Source organism: Lytechinus variegatus, chromosome 9, assembly GCF_018143015.1.
Source record: "Lytechinus variegatus isolate NC3 chromosome 9, Lvar_3.0, whole genome shotgun sequence".
NCBI classification, from domain to species: Eukaryota; Metazoa; Echinodermata; class Echinoidea; order Temnopleuroida; family Toxopneustidae; genus Lytechinus; species Lytechinus variegatus.
The window spans coordinates 34,965,930-34,988,729 of NC_054748.1; the positions used below are offsets into that span (position 1 = coordinate 34,965,930).

At 34.7% G+C, this 22,800-nt stretch overlaps 1 protein-coding gene across 1 annotated transcript in view; it reads left to right on the forward strand.

Moving 5' to 3' along the window:
- The window catches only part of LOC121422085, a 32,560-nt gene extending 12,762 nt beyond the window's left edge, over positions 1-19,798 (forward strand). Inside the window, exons 2-4 of the mRNA XM_041616892.1 lie at positions 6,154-6,238; positions 16,971-17,110; positions 19,483-19,798. Of these exons, the coding sequence (XP_041472826.1) occupies positions 6,178-6,238; positions 16,971-17,110; positions 19,483-19,686 (405 nt within the window). The 5' untranslated portion in view covers positions 6,154-6,177 and the 3' untranslated portion in view covers positions 19,687-19,798. The remainder of the gene's footprint in view (positions 1-6,153; positions 6,239-16,970; positions 17,111-19,482) is intronic.
- The last annotated feature ends 3,002 nt before the right edge of the window (positions 19,799-22,800 follow it).

The window sequence follows — 22,800 nt, forward strand, 5'->3', positions numbered from 1 at the left end:
ATTATTAATATTATTGTTATTGATATCATTATCATTTTTATTATCATTATTTTTACTATTATTATTATCATTATTAGCTACCCTCCTCTTTTACTAAAGATATCCAGTCACTATCCGAGTATTATTTATTGTTTGGGGGTTCGGAGTGTTTTTTTTCCTTAATTAGCAAAACAAAATAACAGGATATAGGTCATGTCGCTTGAGAATTCTCTTACTTGGATCATTAGCTTTACTAGCGTGGTTTTGCTCTATTTCTCTGGGATGTGGGCTTATTTCAGGACCCATTTATCTTTAACCTTGACTGTAAGAGGATTAAATATACATAAATATATAGGGCTTCTATCTTACACATATCTAACTGTGTACAGATCTAACTTTGTACAGTTCAACTCATTCATATTGAAGCTTGTTAAGGAATACTGAATATGTTTACCTCTATAGTTGAATGAGTAAATGCAGTCATTCAACATAAATTTGACAAATAAGTCAAAGATCATTCTTTAAATGAAATGACTGTAGTCACGTAGGATTTGTTTTCAAGGAAAATTATTCATGATCAATTGGACGGCTTTTCGAGAATCACAGCTGACTCTGTATACAAGTTATCGCTGTATAGCTCATTCTATGACTTCTTCGATGTTGTTTCAATTTGTAAATAAATATCTGTATTTTTGTGATCAATAGATATGTATATATCTATATATGTTTTTCATTTTAGGATTTCCCTTGGGTTACATTATTTCTGATTTAACACTATTGATTGAGAATCCACTGCCATTTTATTTATTCGTTTGATCTTGTTTAATTATGTTTTCAACCAAACAACAAAAAAGGAATAAGAACACGGTATATACCATGACAAGTACTAATAAATATTTATAAGTGTACGGTAAATATATATTGGCAGCGATAGACAGCCACCGTGAAGGTAAGGCTTCACTGAGTGGCAAAGGAATGAGAGAGATGACTGGACGTCGCTAACTTCATACCAAACTTATGGCTAATTATCATGTGATATGATGTAAATGTAATTGTAACCCTGCATATGATTTTAATCATACATGCAGGATTGTTCCTACATTAAAAAGTATAATATGATTAAACATGTGCACCAGACATGATATTTTAGTGGCAATTTAACATACATGTACCTTACAAAAAAATCCGATCATATAATAATCATTTATTATTAATCTCTAAAACGTATGTTTGTGTGCGGGTTTTATCCCACTTTACTGAAATATGTAACTTTGACAGATCATTGAAAAGGCTTTAATAGGCACAAACTTTATATCTATATTTCGGAAGAGCACAGGTAGGCATCTTAAATCAATACACGTGACATGAATCAATAAAGAGCGTATTTGGTTTAATCAACAAGTTGAAAATATCTGAGCTGTGGATCAATATTTTTACAGCAAATATTTGTATCACCGGGGCAGTCCATTCTTCATTATATTTTGTTTTGCTATTTGAAGAGTATATAAGGTATCTAGTAACTTTTAGAAATACTCACTAATGGCGTCCGTGGAATTTTTCAAATAAGCACGTGCACGCCACGTCTTTTGAGACAAGCCGTCCAAAGGGTGACTTTGTCTCATTCTAAGAACATAGAGGGGCATATATTGACACCAGACAGGGGCGGCATCGGGGAATACTGATAGGGGGGCAAGACGGTCCAAAGATCAAGTTGGCGCCATTCTTTGTTACACTTTTTTTAAGGAATAAACACGTTGTTTTGGTCCGTCAACAAGATAACTATTTAAACTTTTGTTTAAACAATTGTTTGAACTTTTACACTCTAAACAAAGGTTTACCAAATATTCGGTAAAATGGGAACATGCATGTCGGTTTGGTATAAAGATACTCAATATTTTGTAATTTAGCCGAAAATGGGTTCAAACAAAAGATACACAGCAAACATGCATGTTTCCATTTTACCCAATGTTGGGTAAATTTTAATCAGTGTTTTGAACGATTGTTTAAAACTTTTGACAGTAGTTGTTAGAGTGACGGGCATAAACAAGGTGCTTTAATAACATTTTTTTAATAATAATAATAATTCTACTTGCTTATATAGCGCTTAATACTTACTTTGTCAGAAGTCTCTAAGCGTTAAACAGTATATGCAGCATAATTACCCTGGCTTTAGCAGTGCAGCTGTTACGCTTACGCGTGCTGCGTTTCAAGGAATAAATTCCTGCCAGGTAACCATTTACCTGGTTGAGTGCAGCACATTGTGGATCAATTTCTTGCTGAAAGAATTTTTGACAGCGTAGATTGAATAATAGGGAAAGTACAGATTAACGAGACAAAGACCGCTCTTTAAGACGCTCTCCCTTTTTCTCTATTTATTTTCTTCCTTTCATTTTTCCCCTTCCCACCCCCTTTAATTATACTTCAAAATCATAGGGGATGGTCGCCCCAGTTCCAATGGATCCGCTCCTACAAACAGAGCATTCTTCGTCTCGTACATGGTTTTTGTTACTACGTTAGGCCCCACATCTCCGTTTTTCTCTTCTTTTCTCATTATTTACTCGAAAATCATAGGGGTTTTCGCCAACGCTTCTTGCAGATCCGCCCCTGAAAAGAAAACATCATCAAATGCTCACCCATGTTAGCCATATTCGACTTAAACTGTGAAATCTGATGATGTCAACACCACGGATCCAGTGGTATGGATGGGCAAAGGCGGCATGCGCAATCCTCATTTGGTGACCGTATTGTTGCTTGTCAAAAGATATCAAGAAAAGGCCCCATTGCGTATTTTCTTGTCAGATAAAAAAAGGAATAAACGCGGGGCCCTTTCAAATAAATTATGGATCAGACCCTGTGTTCTTCTTTGAGAAAAAACACCGATTCGGATCGCTTTTTCGTTGATATGTTAGAAAGAAAAAATTGCCTGTCTAGACCAGACATGTGCCAAAGTCTTATCGGCAAAACTTCAGGCATTGACATCGTGAAATCGCGATAGGACTAATGCGCTGTTCGTAGTATTCAGATTTCGAAACTGTGTTGCCTTTGAATATTTTCACACGCGGATATTGACTTTGCCTAAATACCGAAAGAATAAAATACTAAGTTTTCATAACGGTTTGAAACAATGTCCTCGACCTTTGGTGGGAAAACTACCCTCTTACATGTTTCTTTTTCTTTTTGTAAGGTCTCCTTTTTCTTTTCCAATGGTCATTCTAACCATTGGGTCTGTAGTCATATTAAGGCACACAAGGGTATCAATCTCATATCCACAAGTTTAAAGGGGAATCCAACCCAACTAAAAACTTGTTTAAAGAGGAAAAATGAAAAATCAGACAAGATATGTGAAGGTTTGAATATCGGACAAACAATAAGAAAGTTATGAATTTGGGGAATTTGTAAATAATGGTAATCACTATACTCATGGAGACTTCAAATTGACCGCATTTGTGATGTCACAGTGGTGTTAAAAAATGATTACTTTTCAATGCACTCCAATGCATAAAATGGCGAAAAAAAATTCAACAGATTTATTTCTAATAGTATATTTCTTTTATGAGGAGATATGCCTGGATTGTATCTATATTACTGCCCCTGGGGAATGGCTACTTAGGAGAAACAACAAATCCCTGATAATTAAGTACATGGCCTATGGGGAGGTTGTCCTTGCTTATCCGTTGTCAATTTGAAATTGACATAGTCTTAGGAATCTTGATTTTAAAGCAGCCATAACTTTTTTTACTGCTTGTCCGATTTTTCAATCTTTCACAATTCTGTTTTATTTATTTTCTCCTTTCTAACACAACATTGCATGACAATGGCTGGATTCCTCTTTAAAAGTATTAGCACAACAAAAATCAGAAAAAGTTTTCGCTGAATCAATGTTTCAAATCAACTATGGAAGCGTTTCATAATATTACGGTTAATTTTGTAGATATTTTAAATCAATAATTTATAAGGCCTACTCTATCTAATATAAATTCCGTCAGTAACTGTTACACGATTTCATTTCACTCTAAATACAAAAGAACTATTCTGGTCCCTAGTCACACTCTTCGCAGAGCGACAAGCGGGACCATTCATTTTGGAAAGGGATTTACATCTTTTGAGAGTGCATTACAGCTCCTTCTGGAGTGAACGGTGTATATTTTTCGACATTTTCACTCCCAAAAGAGGTAATTCCACTCTCAAAAGATGTAGATCTCACTTCAAAACGACATTTTGGAGAGGGATTTACATCTTCAGACAGTTTATTATAGCTCCTTCTGGAGTGAGCGGTGTATATTTTTCGACATTTTCACTCCCAAAATAGGTAATTCCACTCTCAGAAGATGTAAATCTCACTTCAAAACGACATTTTGGAGTGGGGTTTCCATCTTTGGAGAGTGCATTATAGCTCTTTCTGGAGTGACCGGTGTATATTTTTGACACTTTTACTCCAAAAAAAAGAGGTAATTCCACTCTCAGAAGATGTAAATATCACTTCAAAACGACATTTTGGAGTGGAATTTACATCTTTTGAGAGAGCATATGTCCTTCTGGAGAGAACGGCGTATATTTTTCGACATTTTCACTCCAAAAAGAGGTAATTCCACTCTCAAAAGATGTAAATCTCACTTCAAAACGTTATTTTGGAGTGGAATTCACATACATGTAGTTTGAGCATTATTGCTCTTTCTAGAGTGAACGGGGAATATTCCTCGACATTTTCAGTCCAAAAGGAGGTAATTCCACCTTCAATAGATGCGAATGTCAGTCAAAAACGACTGGTCCCTCGTCTCGCTCTGAGAGGACCATGATTCGGGATGAGATTAGCTCTTTTTGCATTTAGAGAGTTAAGCCTAGTGATATTATCAGCACATGGCCAGACGTAACGAACGGTGAGGGGGGTAGCGGGAGATAGATGGCGCCTACGTGCCTTCTCCATGATATATTTTCTGATTTTATGTTGTATTTGAAAGTTATCAAATGACTATTCTAAATGTTCCATATTGTTCAGGTTTTTTTTATATAAATCAACATTTAAAGACATGATAACAGTATCAGTAATGCTAATCAATAAAATTATATAAAAGACAATAATAGTAATAATTTGATGATATTTAATTTAAATCGAACCAACTATATAAAGTTCTTTTTTTAATAGCTTGGAAAATAATTCTTAGATATTTCGATAGTTCGGTGCCATTCGGATGTTTTTACATGCAAAAACATGATCAAAATTTCTCCTGTAGAAACCCAAAACAAACTGTACAGATTGTGGGTGCTGATGATGATTAGCATTGTTATTGTTATCTTTATCATTGTTATTATTATCATCATTATTATTATCATTAATTTAATGTTATCAATTCAGTATTTCAAACAATAGGCCCGTATTCTGGAGTCGGGTATAACTTAAACTCATGTTTAAAGTTGTGGTTTAAAACTGTAAGTATGGAGAGTCAATTGTTACATAAATCACTACCAGTACAGATATATTTCACCTCATTTGGCTCTCAAATCATTCATAATTGTCTAGGAAGTGTAAATAGATTATTGTCTGCACCATCGATGAGTCAGGAAAGAGCACAGTAAACCAAAAAAAAACATTATACAACTTAATGACAATTTTGACACTTTTGGCTACCTATGATTTTAGCACAGAGCTACACCATGGTCTAAGTTAAACCTGACTTCAGTATACGGGCCATAGAGTACATTAGAAAGATGAGTACAACAATAATAACAAAGATCTTCCCCCGCTGCATTTCCCAAAGTTGCCTGGAAGAGAAATATGTATATATAACATTGCAATAAAACACAAGTCTCTTGTTCTGATAAGAATATGATTAATTCGATAGAAAACAAAATACATTGTAGACCATTTATGTGCCTCAAAGTCAATAAACTGCAAAGGGCATCATCAAATATTATTTCAGGTGTCACTAACATGTTAGTCAATAAAATCACTTGCAAATGAAAATAGAACATGGCAGGAATTTGAACTGAATAGCAGGGTATATTTTGCAGAATGAAATCGAACTGCAAGTTTGAAATACACGATAGTAAAAATAGGGAAATTTCGATTCTATCTTATTCAAATTATACCAAAGGATCGACGATAAAATAGACGACATCAATCTTTAAAGCTACTACAGTTATTTAGTTTAATATATGCTCTATTTTGTTCAACAGGTGATCTTGATCGAGTCGTAAATAATGGTGGTAATGGAGACCAGGGCTCTGATGCTTTTGCTTCTAAGCTTGATCCTGATAAAAGGTGGGTTGTCTTCATGGCTGACTTGATATCATCAATTGAAGAAATAGAATCAATCATTTTGAAAAGGCTCTGAAAGGGCTCTAAAGAACCCACACGCTTGCTCTGTGCCTCAGGGGCAAGTGCATTGGTTCAGTGGTTAGGTTGGTCAACTATTTCTTTGATTATTCATTATAAAGAGATGAAACGAATGAATATAAGCCATGATGAAAGAAAAATATTTTGATATGCATAGGATAAGAATCAGTGATTTCATATTGGGCTATTTCAAGCTCGGTGTTGACCTTTTGCGGGACCTTTTGGTATTGGTGTTAGGCAAATTATTGCATGAGCATTGCACCTAACTTGAAATGAAGCGAGCGAGCAATAAATAGAAATATGTATAACTAAAATTCTATTTTGTGATAAATTTTGACATATTTTTTTTAGACAATATCATTTTTCACCTTTCCTTCTTTTCTTTTCTTTTTAAGTTGGTCATGAGGGTTTTTTGGGGGGCAAGGCCCCCCCCCCCATCTGTACGCCAGTAGTATGTGGTATTCGTTTGGAATGACCACGCACGGCTGCACTGGAACAGTGTCTGGTGGTATTATAGCTGAGTGTGTTTTGATTGTTTCAAGGTACAATTGCACACTGTACATGCTGTTCAGAGTGTGGGACGTGGATCAATTCTTGATGATAATGGTGTGCATTATTTGGGGTTTTTTTAATAAACAGTGCGTATCAAAAAAAAGTTTAAACTTTGAAAAAGCTCCGGGAATTAAAAGAATATACAACATGTGGGTAATTTTTTCACGTATAATCTTGGGTTTGGGTCTCATCTATCCAATGAAAGTAAAAGTTTTGACAGAATGTTACACTTGAGTGAGCACTGTCCATTTTTGTAAAGCTCGCAGAAATCTGCGCAGAAATGCTCGTTTTTACGCAGTGTCAAGGGGAAAGGACGAAATCAAACTTACCCTGCGATACATTTTTCCTACATTTCCCTTGCACTTTTAGTCAATTAAGATAAAACAGATACATTCAGGCATTTTCAATCAAATTTACCACCCTAATTGAAATTTCAGCAATTAGTAAGCACAACTTTAACCCTTTTTGTGCCAGCTGGATCTGAGGACATAACTGAATCTGAACAAAAGTTTACATCAGACATCTCCAGCACCTTTTCACTAAGTTTTTATAATTTAAAGTGGGTTGACATTTAATTTTTCATTTAATACTTGTTTCTCCACACTTTTCCCAAGCTTGGCAATGATTAACAAAATGAAAATCAAGCCTAATTCATTTTATGTAAATCACAGGTCAGTGTAAATCAAATATCGCCTCGATGGCCTTGGTGTGTGGGGGATTCGGGCGGGGCGCAATGCACTCTTCCAAGTGTATTGGGCAAGGAAACAAATTAAAAGAGGTCAAAGATATCTTCAAATAAATTTTACTTGCTAAATTCAACGTGTTCTTAATGATAAAGGTTTACTTTTATTCGCAAAGCTATATCAAAATTCTGCGCAAATCATTTTTCACTAACTTTTCGAAAGTAAGTGGTGCTCACTCAAGCGGAAATATTTTTCGATAGTTATATCGTCATTTGCTTAAATGGATCTGTACCAATGTTAAAATGTGGAAAACTCTTCAGGTTATTACAAATGTATAATTTTACAGGATTTTTCAAAGTGTTAACTTTTTTTGATACGCACTGTATATAATAACAAAATATTACTTGACCGCTCACAATACTTGACCTCTTTTTCAATCTAGAAAATACGCTATTCCCTTTCTCCTCCCCCCCCCCCCCCGTTGGTGACAACCCATTTACGCCGTCTCGACTGTACGATTTCATTAAATTCCTCCCCCCGTCAGGAAAAGACAAATCATTATAAATGTGTGGCCTTTTGGAAAGAGGTGATTTCTTTTCTGCTACACCTTTTGTAATTGGTGTTATTATAATATCGACAACCTCCCTATTCAAGGTTTGGTCATTAAAATAAGTATCAGCATGCTTTAGGCGTTTGGTCACAGACCATTATCTTTCCTGTAGATTTGTATGAACGCTGGCCATTCAAACTTTCAGAAGATAATGAAGAGATTTACAATGAAAGAAATATATTCAACCACAATAATGGTCACAAACTTGAATTTCGACGGTGAAGCGAGATGCAAAACATTTTTTTTTTCAAATGTGCTGACTTGGCTATTATCCAGCAACTAAGTGCCTGAACATTGATTTCAAGGTTCTGCTTTGCAGAAATGGTTAGATTACCCTTGTAAATAAGAAAATGCATACATATATATACAGCGCGTCCCCAAAAAATGTCCCTCTGACATATTTTTTTTAAATTCAATTCATTTATTTGGCATCCTTTAAAAAAAACATACAAACATTGGCCTATATACAAGTATACCACATAGGAGTAAAAGAATTTAAATAACAGTATAAGCAATAAGAAAAATAAAAATGGTAGAAATATAAAAGAAATGGAAATAAAATGCAGCGGATGTAGGAAGTCTATACGAATAAAAACACAAATAGAATAGTGGCCAAAAACAAAACAAAAAAATACTCGAACATATTGACATCAACCCCCCCCCCCCCACACACACACACACACACATTAGATAGGCAGTTGAAATTATTTACTATACGCAGACATTTGGTTTTGTTTCAATCTACGTTTCAATGATGAGAATATAACAGATGATTTTAAAGTATCGGGTAAATTATTCCACAAGTTTGGCCCTTTATAACGAATTGTAGATTTAGAAAGCGTATAGCGAAAGAACGGTATATATAATTTGTTTGAATTTCTCGTTACATAATTATTTATACTGCTATTAGATATAGAATAACTATTAAAACAAGATTGAAAAGTAGAATTTAAATTGAAATATTGGTACATAAATAAAATAATTTGCGATTCTTAAAGTTCATTTAGCTTAAAATGTTTAGCTTAAAAAATAAAATCTGTGTATAAGCTCTAAAAAATGAATTTGTTATTACCCTTATTGCACGTTTTTTAATCACATATATCCTTTGGAATAAATATGAGGCACAGCCACCCCAGATAATCAGACAATAATTCAAATGTGGCAAGATCAAGGTATTATATATATTTACAAGGATGCGTAATGGTAAATTTTTTGGACTCTGTTCAATACTCCGATTACTCTAGAAATCTTTTTACAAATGTAATCTATATGATATTTCCATGTCATATTTTCGTCAAGAATTACTCCTAAAAAAATTACTTGATTAACCTGCTTTATTGCTTTATTGGGATTGTTATTCGTATTGCACTGTTATCAATATGTTTATTGTGTGTTATAAAAATAACATAATTTGTTTTTTCGAAGTTAATATAAAGTTTATTGGCAAGAAACCATCGTTGAATTTTGGCTATTTCAGTATTTAATATAAAATTCATATTAAAAGGATCATTACCAGATAAAAAATATTGTTGTGTCGTCAGCAAAAAGAATAAATGATAAAATACTGCTAACACTTGGCAAGTCATTTATATACAATAGAAATAATATTGGGCCTAGATTAGATCCCTGAGGTGCACCCATTTGTATATTGCTATGCTGATGAATTATTGCCAATGCTCACATATCGCTTACGATTTAATAAATAACTTTTCAATAATAACAATGGAGTCCCTCTAATTCCATGAAAATAAAATTTATGGAATAAGATATTAAAATCAATACAATCAAAGCTTTTGATAGATCTAAAAAAATACTGATTAAAAATACATTGCACTCAAAAGCCTGAGATATGCTATCAACAAATTTTAAAAGTGCATGGCAAGGAGTATGTTTTTTTTAAACCAAATTGCTTTTCGAATAAAATGTTATTATTTTCAATAAAAACAATCAACTTATTATATATAATTTTTCAAAGATCTTACTGAAAATTTATAATACTGATATAGGTCTATAATTATTTAGTGAAGAGGTATTACCACTTTTAAAAACCGGAGTTACTTGGGCGATTTTGAGTGCATCAGGAAATATACCACGTTCTATGGCCAAATTAATGATATTACAAAGAGAAGTCAAGACTATATGAATAGATTTCTTCAAGACTTTGGGGTGAACGTTATTATACGCTGGACCTTTACTTCCATCAAGTTTCAGGACAACGTTTAAAATATCCCTCTCCGTAGCAGGATGTAAAAACAACGACTTTTCAAAATGACCAGTCATACCCTCTCTAAATGAATTTTCTGTGCTATTACTGTTGATGTTTTCTCTTAGCTTCACACCTACTGAAGTGAAATGGTCAATGAACTCATTGACTGTTTCCTGTTGATCAGTTAATGTTTTACCATTTATTTCTAACTCGCTTACAATTGTTTTCGATATATTTCTGTTTAAAGTCTGGTTTATGACATTCCATGTCCCTTTCATATTACCTTGTAGTTTGGCAAATTTTGTGTGAAAAAACTCGCGTTTCTTTTCTCTTATCAAGTTACCGAGATCATTACGGCACCTTTTATAGACGTTTTCACATGAATTAGATTTACTCTTCAAGTATTTTTTGTACAAAACATGTTTTCGTTTACTTAGGGCTATGATATCTTCCGTTATCCATGGTTTTCTTGTTGCATTTACTTTCTTTTTCTTTATCCTTGTAATAAAATATATATTATAAACATCTCTAAGGACTGAATTAATTCTAAAATGTGGTAGGATTCTCAAATAAATGTTCACGAGTAGAAATCTCATTTCATGTTCTAACTTCTCTGAAAATTTCATTGGTCGCACCTTCAGCGGTTTTGAATACACACCATGTCACGTAACAATGGTGCATTTTAGCTCATTCCAAGTTTGCAGCATTGATGCATTTCTTCATTGTCTATGGCATGTTAACCCCCATTCTTACATCTAGGATCTGAGCAGGGATAATTCCCTAATATAATCATATCTAGGCTCATCAAATCATAAACTTGAGCATGTTCAAAAGGACAAGAAACATAAAAAAATAAGTTTGTTTGATGATTGATAAGGGGAATCAGTGCACCAACTTGAAAGAAAATGTGAATGATGGATGAGTAAAATGAGCTGAAAAAGGGGGAATCCACAAGTTAATCACCCTTTGCGAAAAGGAAAATTTTGACTGTTTTCTTTTAAAAGGTTACACTAAATTATTGAACTTGACCTCAGTAACTAATTAACTAAAAAATGTAATGAAAACAAAACTGCAGTGTTATTGGAATTATGCATGAAACAGACATGACCCATTGTCTCAATCATTGTACATCTCCCGTTTATCAAACATGAAATGAACTGTCAAATACTGTTTTTGCCCTTCTGAACATGCTCAAGGTTGTGATTTGATGAGCCTGGTTAGATCATGGAGATTTCCCTGGTCAGATCAGGGAATTCCTTGGTCAGAACAAGGAGATAGAGGTGATATCTCCTTGGTCAGAATGGTCGAAGGGGGTTGATATGCAAGAAAGTGCAGAACACAAAGCAGTGTTGCATGCATACAAACTTGGAATGGGCTGAAAAGCACCACTGTTACATAATAGGCTGTGTATTCAAAACCACTGAAGTGAGACCAATGAAATTTTTATAGAAGTTAGAACATGAGATGGGCTTCCTATATCCATACATGTCATTGAGAATGATTTTTATTTTTGGAAGTAATTAAGCCGCATATATCACATGTACATTTTTTGGGGGGACGCGCTGTACATATATAAACGTACAAATTACTAAAAATATAATGCCATAAAAAATAAGAGAAAAAAAATGACAAACAAAATCCGTTTCTCGTTCTATTTTCTTATCTATGGCGTTTTATCACGCCATGGGCACTGACGAAGAGTGTAAATTTTCCTTTCATTTATGAGAACTCAGCTCCGTTTTCTTTCAAATTAAAATCTTGATACTTTTACCAATTGTGATTTTTGTATCATTAGATGCAAAGTATGTATATACATATATAAATGCATATAAGTAGGCGTTGTACAATTTACTATAATAAATAGTGAACGTTATGTCATACAATATTATACTGAAGTATTTAAACTCCAAATACAAAGTTATGCCTCGTGCTGGTCTATTTCACCTCGGCCTTGGTAAAATAAACCTAGACTCGGGATGATTTTATATTTATCGTACATATAATCCAGTATTTTGTACAATATACATATATATATATATATATATATATATATGTGTGTGTGTGTGTGTGTGTGTGTGTGTATGTGTGTACTGTATATACAAATATATCAGGCTTTGAGAAAGTATAGTGGGAACTATTTATCCGAGGTTGGACTGTCAATCACTATTAAATTGTCAGTCCAATTAACAGAGTATTAATAATTCTCACTATGCTTTCAAAAGAAACGCCTGATATATTTGCTTTTTATCCCTCTTTGTAGACCTAGTCCTTGCTGATTTGCAACCAATCTAGACCAATTCTAACGTTCCTGGACCTTGTGTTATGCCTGTCGAGCTAATGCTAGTGGTGCCAGAGCGGAGATTCGAACTCACAAGCTTACGATCATCGGTCCCATGCTCTAACCACAAGACCACACGACATAAGTCTAATGATCTCTTCGGAGATCGTGTGAAAGTTATATTTAGCTTGAATCGTCAAAATAATTCATCATTAAGATTGCGCGTATCCAAAATAATGAGCAAAGGCGATGCAAAATATTTATTAATGGAAATGAACTGCATTTGAAGTCTTGTACAGGATGGAGCAATTACCGCTCTACCCCTATAATGGATCCCAAACAACAATTTGTTGGGACATTTTTTCAGCGAGAAATGATTATGCTGTCCTTCTCGATGAACTTTTGATACAGCGACTCTTAGGCCATATTGATACTCCCTGTTCAACCACACCCTATTCTTTCTTTGGACAGCACAATAAAACTATACAGTTTAATACACCAACCAACCAAGCCGACTCCAAACCGAATAATAGTATGTCATTTCTAACATGTCTATTAACGCAATGGCTTTAGTCGGTCCGAGGTCAAATTCCACGGTTTATTTCCAATTCGTCCAATCGCCAACTCGTCTACTATCATTTGGCCTACCATTAGTTCGTCCACTCACCATATGGTGAACTTTCATTTAGTCAAATGCCATTCCGTCTCATAACCAGTTGGTCCAATAGCCATTTCGTCCATATACCATTTTGTCTAATTGGACTAAGTGTGTATTTTTTGTGCAAAATGAATGAAAATGAAATGGATATTAGACCAAATGGTTATGAGACGAAATGGTGATAAGCCGAAGTGATGATTGGACCAAATGGTTAATGGACCAAATGAATGTTAGACGAAATGTTGATGGACGGAATGGCAATGAAAGCAGACCATGTGGCGAGTGGACAAGTTGTCAGTAGACGAATCGGCAATTTACCGATTCCAAAGAGTTGACTGCCACATACCCTTCCGATTGGCATGATTGTCTTTGTGATTTTTCATGGTCGTCAGAACCCGGTGTTGCAGGTAAATTGTCAATTCGTCTACTGCCAACTCGTCCACTCACCACATATGGTCTACTTCCATTTAGTCTAATGCCATTTCGTTTTTCAACATTTCGTCTAACAACCATTTGTCAAGTCGTCACTACGCCTAATCATATTTTCGTCTATGACCAATTGGTCTCATGAGTAGTTGGTCTAATATCCATTTTATTTTCATTCATTTTGCACAATAACACTTCAATTAGACCAAATGGTATATGGACTAAATGGCTATTGGACCAACTGGTGATTACACGAAATGGTGAGTGGACGAACTGATGGTAGACAAAATGATAGCAGACGATTTGGAAATTGGACCAATTGGCATTAGACTACCAATATCATAATATAAAATAATTTTGAAACGTTCTGTTGATTATGATAATACACAAATGTATTTCGTCAAACGTTTGCGTATGAACGAACAGATGATCAATTATTTGTAGAGATAATTAGATAATCGAAAACAAGATTGGGATGATTATACACTGCATACAATCTCCTGTTATCAGGAGTGCGTTAAATTAAGCTTTCAATCCTATCCAGCCATGACAAGTCTACCGATATTGATTTTAGATACAAAAAAATCAATAAAATCAATCGATTTGAAAATGATATGAAAGATCTGTTATTTTGTTTGTTGTATTGAAATAAAAGCTGCTAAATCAAGAATTACATTTAAATCTAAAGTCTGAAACCCCACTTAAAGTGTGGGAGGAATATTCCAACCCTAAAAAGTTCAATGAACAAACAGGAACTCACAAAGGGTCTACCATGTACTCGAGTGACTACATAATTCATCCGATTCTCCTCATAAAAAATGAGATTTATCCTTTGTATTCTGTATTCTTCGCCCGGGGTATTTTACTGTATTGCCTTTCATAAAACGGGGTCCGTCGAGGGATATACGAAAAATATTATCGTCCCCTCCGGCCTTTAATCTGTTAACTCTTTTAATCAAATACAGTTTTTACCTCATCAGTCTTCAATCACCCTTGCCCTTAGGATGTATTTTTTTAATGTTTCAATACATAGTCACGTGGCTTGGTGCAAGTACAATTGAGTCGCCTCGTATCTTTTGAATGTGTTGTTGTTGTTTCATATCTCGAGCGGTGTATTCACGGTATTCACCTTGTTTATGATAAGAGCACCGTTTAACTTAATAGCATATACGACAGGAAATGGCGCCGGCTTGGCTACTAGGGAGTCGCCCACTGATCTAAGGAGTATCAATATGGCAAGCATCATACAGAGCGAGTCAGAAGAAAAATGAAAGTATTGAAAGACAAACAGAACCCCTGAAAAACCATGCAGGGGCGGTATTCAGAAAATTGTCTTTTCTCCATGTTTTATCTTTTCTCAGAGATATGACAAAATTGGTATCCTGATGGATGTCATAAATTTTGTCACAAAATTGTCATAAATTTCGTCTCTTCTCTTTTTCAAAAGTACTTTTTCATGCTACAATAAGTTAGTCCGTACATATCGATTTCTCATTTTTTCTCTATGTTTTCTTTCTTCTTCTACTTCTCTAAAATCCTTCACAGCTCCCTCTTTGTAATGAAGCACATCAATTTACGCGTAATAGCGCGATGCCAACAACTGTATTTGGGATACGCCCTACCTGCCATGGGGCCTTCGTATTGACTAGAAGGGCTCCCACAGGGAACTAACGATGATTTTGATGGGTTTGCTTCCGAAAAGATGGGTGGAAGAGGGCAATGTTCAGAAAACCATTTTGTGACAATCATAGCGGTGTCACATCTCTGAGAGAAATGACAAAATTTATAACACAACTTATGAAAGTGTTCCAGAATACCACCCCGGGAATTGTAAGGCTTGTTAATCGACAGTTTAATGAAAAATGTGACCTAAACACGAAACCCTCATATGTCCCGAAAGAGTATCTTCACCAGAAAATAATTCGATACCATTTTACGTGATAAATGTTTGAAAATTAATGGATAACCTGTCAGCCCTTGTGCAGAATTTTATTTGCGCCAAAGTAAAGGCTTTAGAGTAATGAATGAAGACATAATCCCACACAAGTTGCAGTAAATGCCATCGCGGAATACATTTTCATTAAAATCAACAGTGGAATGAATACTAAAGAGGTGTTCATTAAACAATTATCATGTTAACCATGAAAAAAAACTTGCAATGAATTTTACCATATTAATCAGTAAGTGAAAGGTACATAGATAAGCGGTAAGAAAACAAATGATAAATAAATTAATAAAAGGGAAATTAAAGGAAAAGCTGTAATGAAAATAAAATTCGTATTCATTTTTCAATCATAAAACTTTATAACACCAGCCCAAGATACTTTTAAAAAGTGATCAAAATTTAAACTACACTAAAAACGAGACAACAAAAAGTCGAACAAGCCCTAGAAAAAAAAAACTAAAATATACAAGATATTTCTTCTTGAAAATATATAGTGACTTAAAGGTCAAGTCCACCTCACAAAAAAGTTGATTTGAATCAATTGAAAAAAGTCAGACAAGCACAATGCTGAAAATTTCATCAAAATCGGATGTAAATTAAGAAAGTTATGACATTTCAAAGTTTCGCTTATTTTCAACAAAATAGTTATATGAACGAGCCATTTACATCCAAATGAGAGAGTCGATGATGTCACTCACTCACTATTTATTTTGTTTTTTATTGTTTGAATTATACAATATTTCAATTTTTACGAATTGACGATTATAGGACCTCCTTGCCTGAAGCACAAAATGTTAAAATAATGGGATTCCACGTGTTCAGGGAGGAATGAAACATCATTTCACATGACAATGACGAGAAAATAAAAATATTTCATATTACATATAATAAAATACAAAAGAAATAGTGAGTGCGTGATGTCATCAACTCTCTCATTTGGATGTAACTGGCTCTTTCATATAACTATTTTGTTGAAAATAAGCGAAACTTTAAAATGCCATAACTTTCTTATTTTACATCCGATTTTGATGAAAGTTTCAGTGTTATGCTTGTTGAATTTTTCTCTTTTTATTCAAATCAAGTTTTGTTGGGGTGGACTTGTCCTTTAAGCTACTTTTACGAATTTCGGCTTGATAAAATACCGATTGTTTATACAGAGAGGTACTTAAAGATTATTTCGCCAGACATTTTGAAAAGGATGGATGATCTATTGTCTTTTGAAAAAAATGATACAGAATTTTAATCATCATGATTAATCGTTAATTTTTATATTATCTTTTTCCGAACAATTTTCTGCAGGTGCCTACTCGTCGTCTCGTAATGGTATCCAATGCCATGTAGCGTGCCAAGCAGCTGACGATAGTTCGTTATGCGACAGTGATCAATACGAATACTCCACGTGCACATACCGGACTAACGCGAATACCGAAGCATGCAAGGTTAGTTTGGGCGTGTTTGTGTGTGATGGTGTGTGTGCCTGTGTATTTGCGTGCGTGGGTCTGTGTTAGAGCGTCCGCCCCGTGGCTTCGATCCTCAGCCTGTGATACCAAATAATTATAACAAGGCAAGAGCGAATTTGTGTCTCGACAACTTGTGAAAATGACCAGAAATATTGTGACTTGCGAGGGCATGCAAGAGAATTGAATCGAAACTTCATTGTGAAATGACTGAGATGATAAAACTTGTCATAAGAGCCTTTCACGTAAACTTTAATGTTGACCTGAAAATGACATTTGATCTTAACATGTGACCTCCAACTGCAACACAACATGCAGGTCCCCCATGTCCATCTACCATCCAAGTTTGGTTGAAAAGTGACTTACAGTTGCAGAGTTAGGTGTCATAATAGTCTTGCATGTAAACTTTAACGTTGACCTGAAAATGACCTTTCACCTTACCATGTGACCTCCGACTGCAGCCTAACATGCAAGTCCCCCAAGTCCATCTACCACTTAAGTTTGGTTGAAAAGAGACTTACAGTTGCAAAGTTAGGACGGACGACATTTGGAACCCTAAGTCTCGTCTTCACCTCTGGTGGGCGAGACAAAAATGAGACCTTCTGCCTTCTTGCTAATAAAAAATAGTCATGAGGGTGTATGCTGATCGTGCGTGGGGGGTGGGTGTGTAGGTGTGCGTGAGGATAATGTGCGCGAGGGTGTGCTTGCGCGTGAGACGGTGTGTATGCGTGTGTGGTGTTATGATAGGACTGGAATAGATGTATTTAATGTGTTATGTATTGCGTTTCGTGTGATGGGGGTGCGCGTGTGTCCAGGCGAGGATGAATGTGTGTACGTTTGTTTTATGCACAAGAGATTTCCATAACTATGATCCTTGAGTTGCGTAATTATTTGGTAGTAATTTCAAATCAATACGAAATTCATCCCTGTCTTGCATGGAAAAAATATAAACTATGAGCTTTTACTCTTGATCGATTGACGATTTTTTTTCAATCCGAATATATTGTTGTTATGCGTTTGGAAGTTTCGTGCATCGCAGGGGCCGCGGAAGCAGGGGACTGGGGACTTCAGCCCCCCAAACCATGTACAAAAATGTAAACAATGACCATATGATTGTGTTTTTATGCATGGTCAGCCCCCCCCCCCCCCCAACTTTGAAAACCGTTCCGTGGCCCCTGCATTGTGGCAGTTCGACACAATTCTCTCCCACAGTCATGTCAAATCAACATTTATTTTTTTTTCGATAATAATTATTGCGTAAGATATATTACTTTCTCTTAAACCTACTTCTTGCTGACATGCTTCTTGTGAAGAATTTAGTTTTCCTCACATGTTCCTCTAATAAACTAATGACGTATATGTATGTTTGCGCTGAAATGCTGTTTAATCTTCCACACTTCATCTCGTATTCAGTCGTTCTTTCATATTATCCGCTAAATATTAAAAGAGTTCTATGATATTTGCTCCAGTGACAGTTGCTCCGATAAACTATCAGCACGTTAAGCTAAACATAACATCTAACCTCCAAATCTGAATAAACCTTTATCCTCATTTTCAAATTATTCAGAACCAAAACCTCTATTACTATCCTAATCTATAAACCTATCCCGGGTGGGGGTGCACTTCCATTGACGAGTGGATACCATACATATTTTCCATATTCTGAAAATGCACCCTTTATTGGCGTGTGAAACCCCACCCTTAACAAGTATTGGAAACAAATACTATTGGCAAGTATTCCCAGAACTGAGCCCCTAAACAAGTACAGCGATGTATTTTCCATATTCTGAAAATGCAACCCTTAACAAGTATTGGAAACAAAACGATACTCTTAGCAAGTATTCCCTGAAATGAACCCCTAAACAAATACAGATATATTTTATTAATATATCACGCGTCCGACGGTCATCGATAACACCTTTAGACACCATTATTTTGGTTTTGTACGGCCCCACCTTCCATATCTCGCACAAATCGGACTCTAATCACGTAGTGTTGGGGCAAAAAGAACATCTTTTATAAAACATTTTGATTTTGTTTTATCATCCCCGCATATCAGACCCAAAACACGTAAATATTTCTGAGGGAAATAGATACCCCTTTTTCAATATTTTTGTGTTTTTGACACCCTTATCACGTTACGTACGTATAAGGTGCCCTATCTTGAAAAAGACATCCTTTAAACGTGTTTTTTTTTTTTAGTCGCGCATGGTATCCGTTCGTCAATGTAAGTGGCCCCGGGATCCATGCCCTTGAGATAGTAAGACCGAAGCAAGTGTCGCAGGAGCAAATGTTGTGTCACCATTAAAAGAAACATATTTTGTTTCTCTTTTTTTATTACAAATTATCTGCAGAAAGTGAGGATCGGAAGGGATACTTTTACACTAACCTGTGCCGAAAACTGTCAAGAAGGCTGTGATTCTAATGGCTGTACCGAGTGTTGTTACACTGACTACTGCTTCGACCGGGATGGAAGAAACGGAACTGCGTCACTGGTGGTCACGTGGGTTGCAATGGGCGTAACCCTTTTAGCGAGTATCTTCGTATCCACATATTAGACAGTGATGACGTGCAAAAATTGTCTTAATTGGGAGAAAGCCATGAAAAATACTGTGGAAATGATTACGGAGTGGGATGAGATTCTACTCGTAGACCCTTTATAAGAATGATTTTTAGACCCTTGTAGACCCCTGAATAAGAATGATTTTTATAAGGTCACAGTATTTTGTGTGTATTTTTTGCATAGAAGTAAATGTCATAAAAGCTTTGGAATTATGAGTAATAATGTGAACTATACTTAAGGCAATAATACAGAAGGCTGGTTCTTCAACAGTAATGTTGATTCCTAATCAAGGATTAGAATCTACAGAGTGTTTGTTTCTTTTATTGTTAGACTTGCAAACATACATACATACATTGAATTGCCAATAGTCATTAAATAGAGTGATTGGAGAGAATGTGTAGAAGACGGAACAAGTAATACAAGTGGTTGTTTAGTGCTAAAATGTGAAATAAATATTGTGGAATGAATATGATGAACATTTGAAGAAAAATGAACAAAGATTAATTCATTTTGAAAAGATTTACTGTTCCTTGTAAAAATTTGAATCGTGACTTTTTAAAATCAAGTCCCTCTCTCGGTTATGTTTCTATTTTTCTCAAAAAAAGGCAATCTGAGCACTTATCGTTTATTCATTGGCTATCAGAAAGCTACAGACGAAGATTAGATCTAGGGGTGTTTCAAAAAGATTTAATTATGACTTGGAGTCGCACTTAAATGCCTAGCTGCGTGCAGCGTGCGGTATAAAAGGCATGACCGCATTGGTCAGATCACTCTCGGTCATATTCTTATCTATGTGAAACACCCCCAGAAAATTTCAGCCATTTTAATACTTGGGAAGTTTTTATTTTGTTTAATTACATAAATACAAAATTAAGCCGTTATTTAATTTATTTTGATTAGTCACCTGATAAATACAGATTTGTACATTAAACATCATGCAGTATGTGTATTTTTATCATCTATATTAAAGCTGCTTTATGAAACGCACAATTATTTCACCTAGTAATTGATAGGAAGACTGACATCACTTTTGATTAATTTACCACAACTTAAAAACGGCTTTAATTTCACCTATGGTATTTTCATTTTCATCATCATATTGTTTCATCTTCTTTATTTGATTATAGTTTTGTTATAAAAATGATGAATAATCAGATACGCAAAGCTTCTATTAAAAACTTAACTCATGGAGCACACATTCATAATAGCTCACAAAATAAAGTAAACATTCTCGTTAAACAAACATAAATATATTGATACTCCTAATACAGAGGCCAAATATCCGACATGGTTCATATCTCTTTTGCAAATGAGCACTAAAATCGTATGAACGAATATCATTACAACGTTGCTATTTGATCCAGATATTTCAAATACAGGTTCTGCGGAACTGCATTTATACTGTGTATTAATTGGTGCGTTATATTACCTGATGGTTCATTGGCCATAAATATTCAGTTGAATATGACAGGGGTATGCATTGTATTGCTTAAATCAACAACAGGTACATTTCTGGAGGTGTATATTATCATGTAACGGTAACGATTATTGGTAGTATTTATACAACGGTATTGTTATCTACTCAGAGTTATATCATTATGCATTACGTAATATCACAGTCAATCATAAAGTTGTTTAAAACAATCTAGAAAGTTGTTTAAGCCCGCCTAACAAGTATTTCTTTTAGTTTTAAAAATTTTGAAGTTGTTTAGACAAAAAAAAGTTTTTAACAAATTTTAAAAAAGTTTAAACAGTTGTTTTGGAAGTTTAATTTTTTTATTAGGGTGACGGGTTTAAACAACGTGCGTTGTATAGGTCACAAAATGTTGTTACTATAAACTTGTCCTCTTTATTTTACCTCATTTGTTTTAGTTCTTATCATTCAATATCACTTGCAAATTTATAGAGGCGGTCCCCTTGCTATATTGTCACACTGGCCCTACTAATGTGTTTATACGACTGAGTTGATAAATTAATTCTTTCTAGCTGTACAAAAAAAATCAAGCTTCATACAAAATATAAAGGTATTGTTTAACTTTGTGAGCAGCCGATTTAAAAAAAATTCTCAAACCAAGATGAAACATGTGTACAAGTGCATGTATTCGAACTAATAAACCCTGAAAACAACCATTATTGAGAATGAAAAGCTAAAACTACAAGGCAACCCCATTTTGTAAACAGGCGTCTTATAGACGCCTAAATAGTACACATAAGTGTATGGGATGAAATTAAGATGGTGTTTCCGGTCACTTTATATTTCAATTTTTGAAGCACGTAATAATTATTTTCGAACGCAATTTTTCTGGGCATCATTTGTGTAACATATCACAGACACAGGTGACAAGTTTGACCTTCTAGCTCAGATTTTTAAAAAGTCAAACCGATGTTAACCAATCACTTTAACTATATGGATCATAACGGAATGTGATATTATATACAGGCCTCTATTCAAATGCTCCATAACGTTCAAGGTAGCCGTCCTATAGCATGGGCTATAGGACGATATGCTTTCATAGATTTGGTCGTTCACATTAATTTCGGAAAGGAATATTTCCATGATAATTCAATATCAGAAACTTAAAAGTCTCGGGTTAATCCAAAACAATTCAGCCACACCTGCGAATTCTACAATTATTTTCAAAAGAGTAAAGGGGTGAACGTTCCATATTAGTACCTTTTCTAGTTTTTAACCGTAGGGAATATGCCTGTGTTTTTAGTGCCCGGTGCATGTTGCAAAACACAAAACTCCTTTTTCTATACCCATTAAATAAATTGTTCATATATTTGTGTATCAAAACGACCTGAAAAGGGAAAAAGTACTAAAAGATTCCGTTACTAACATACTTTTGACTGAAATAAATTTAAAAAAAATGAAAATCAACATGTCTGTAATACTTGTGGATTCTTAAATATTTTGCTTGTTTGTTGATGTTACTTGTATTATGTGATTGTCCTTAGGTTGGCTTGCGAATAGGCCTACATTCTGTATATTTCATTCTAAAATTCCACAGTAGTTGTTTGGCTATGCATCCTTCCTATATTTTTCGAAATACAAACCACTTGCATTTTAAAAGAAATGTTGTATTTACTTTTATTCAATATATTCATA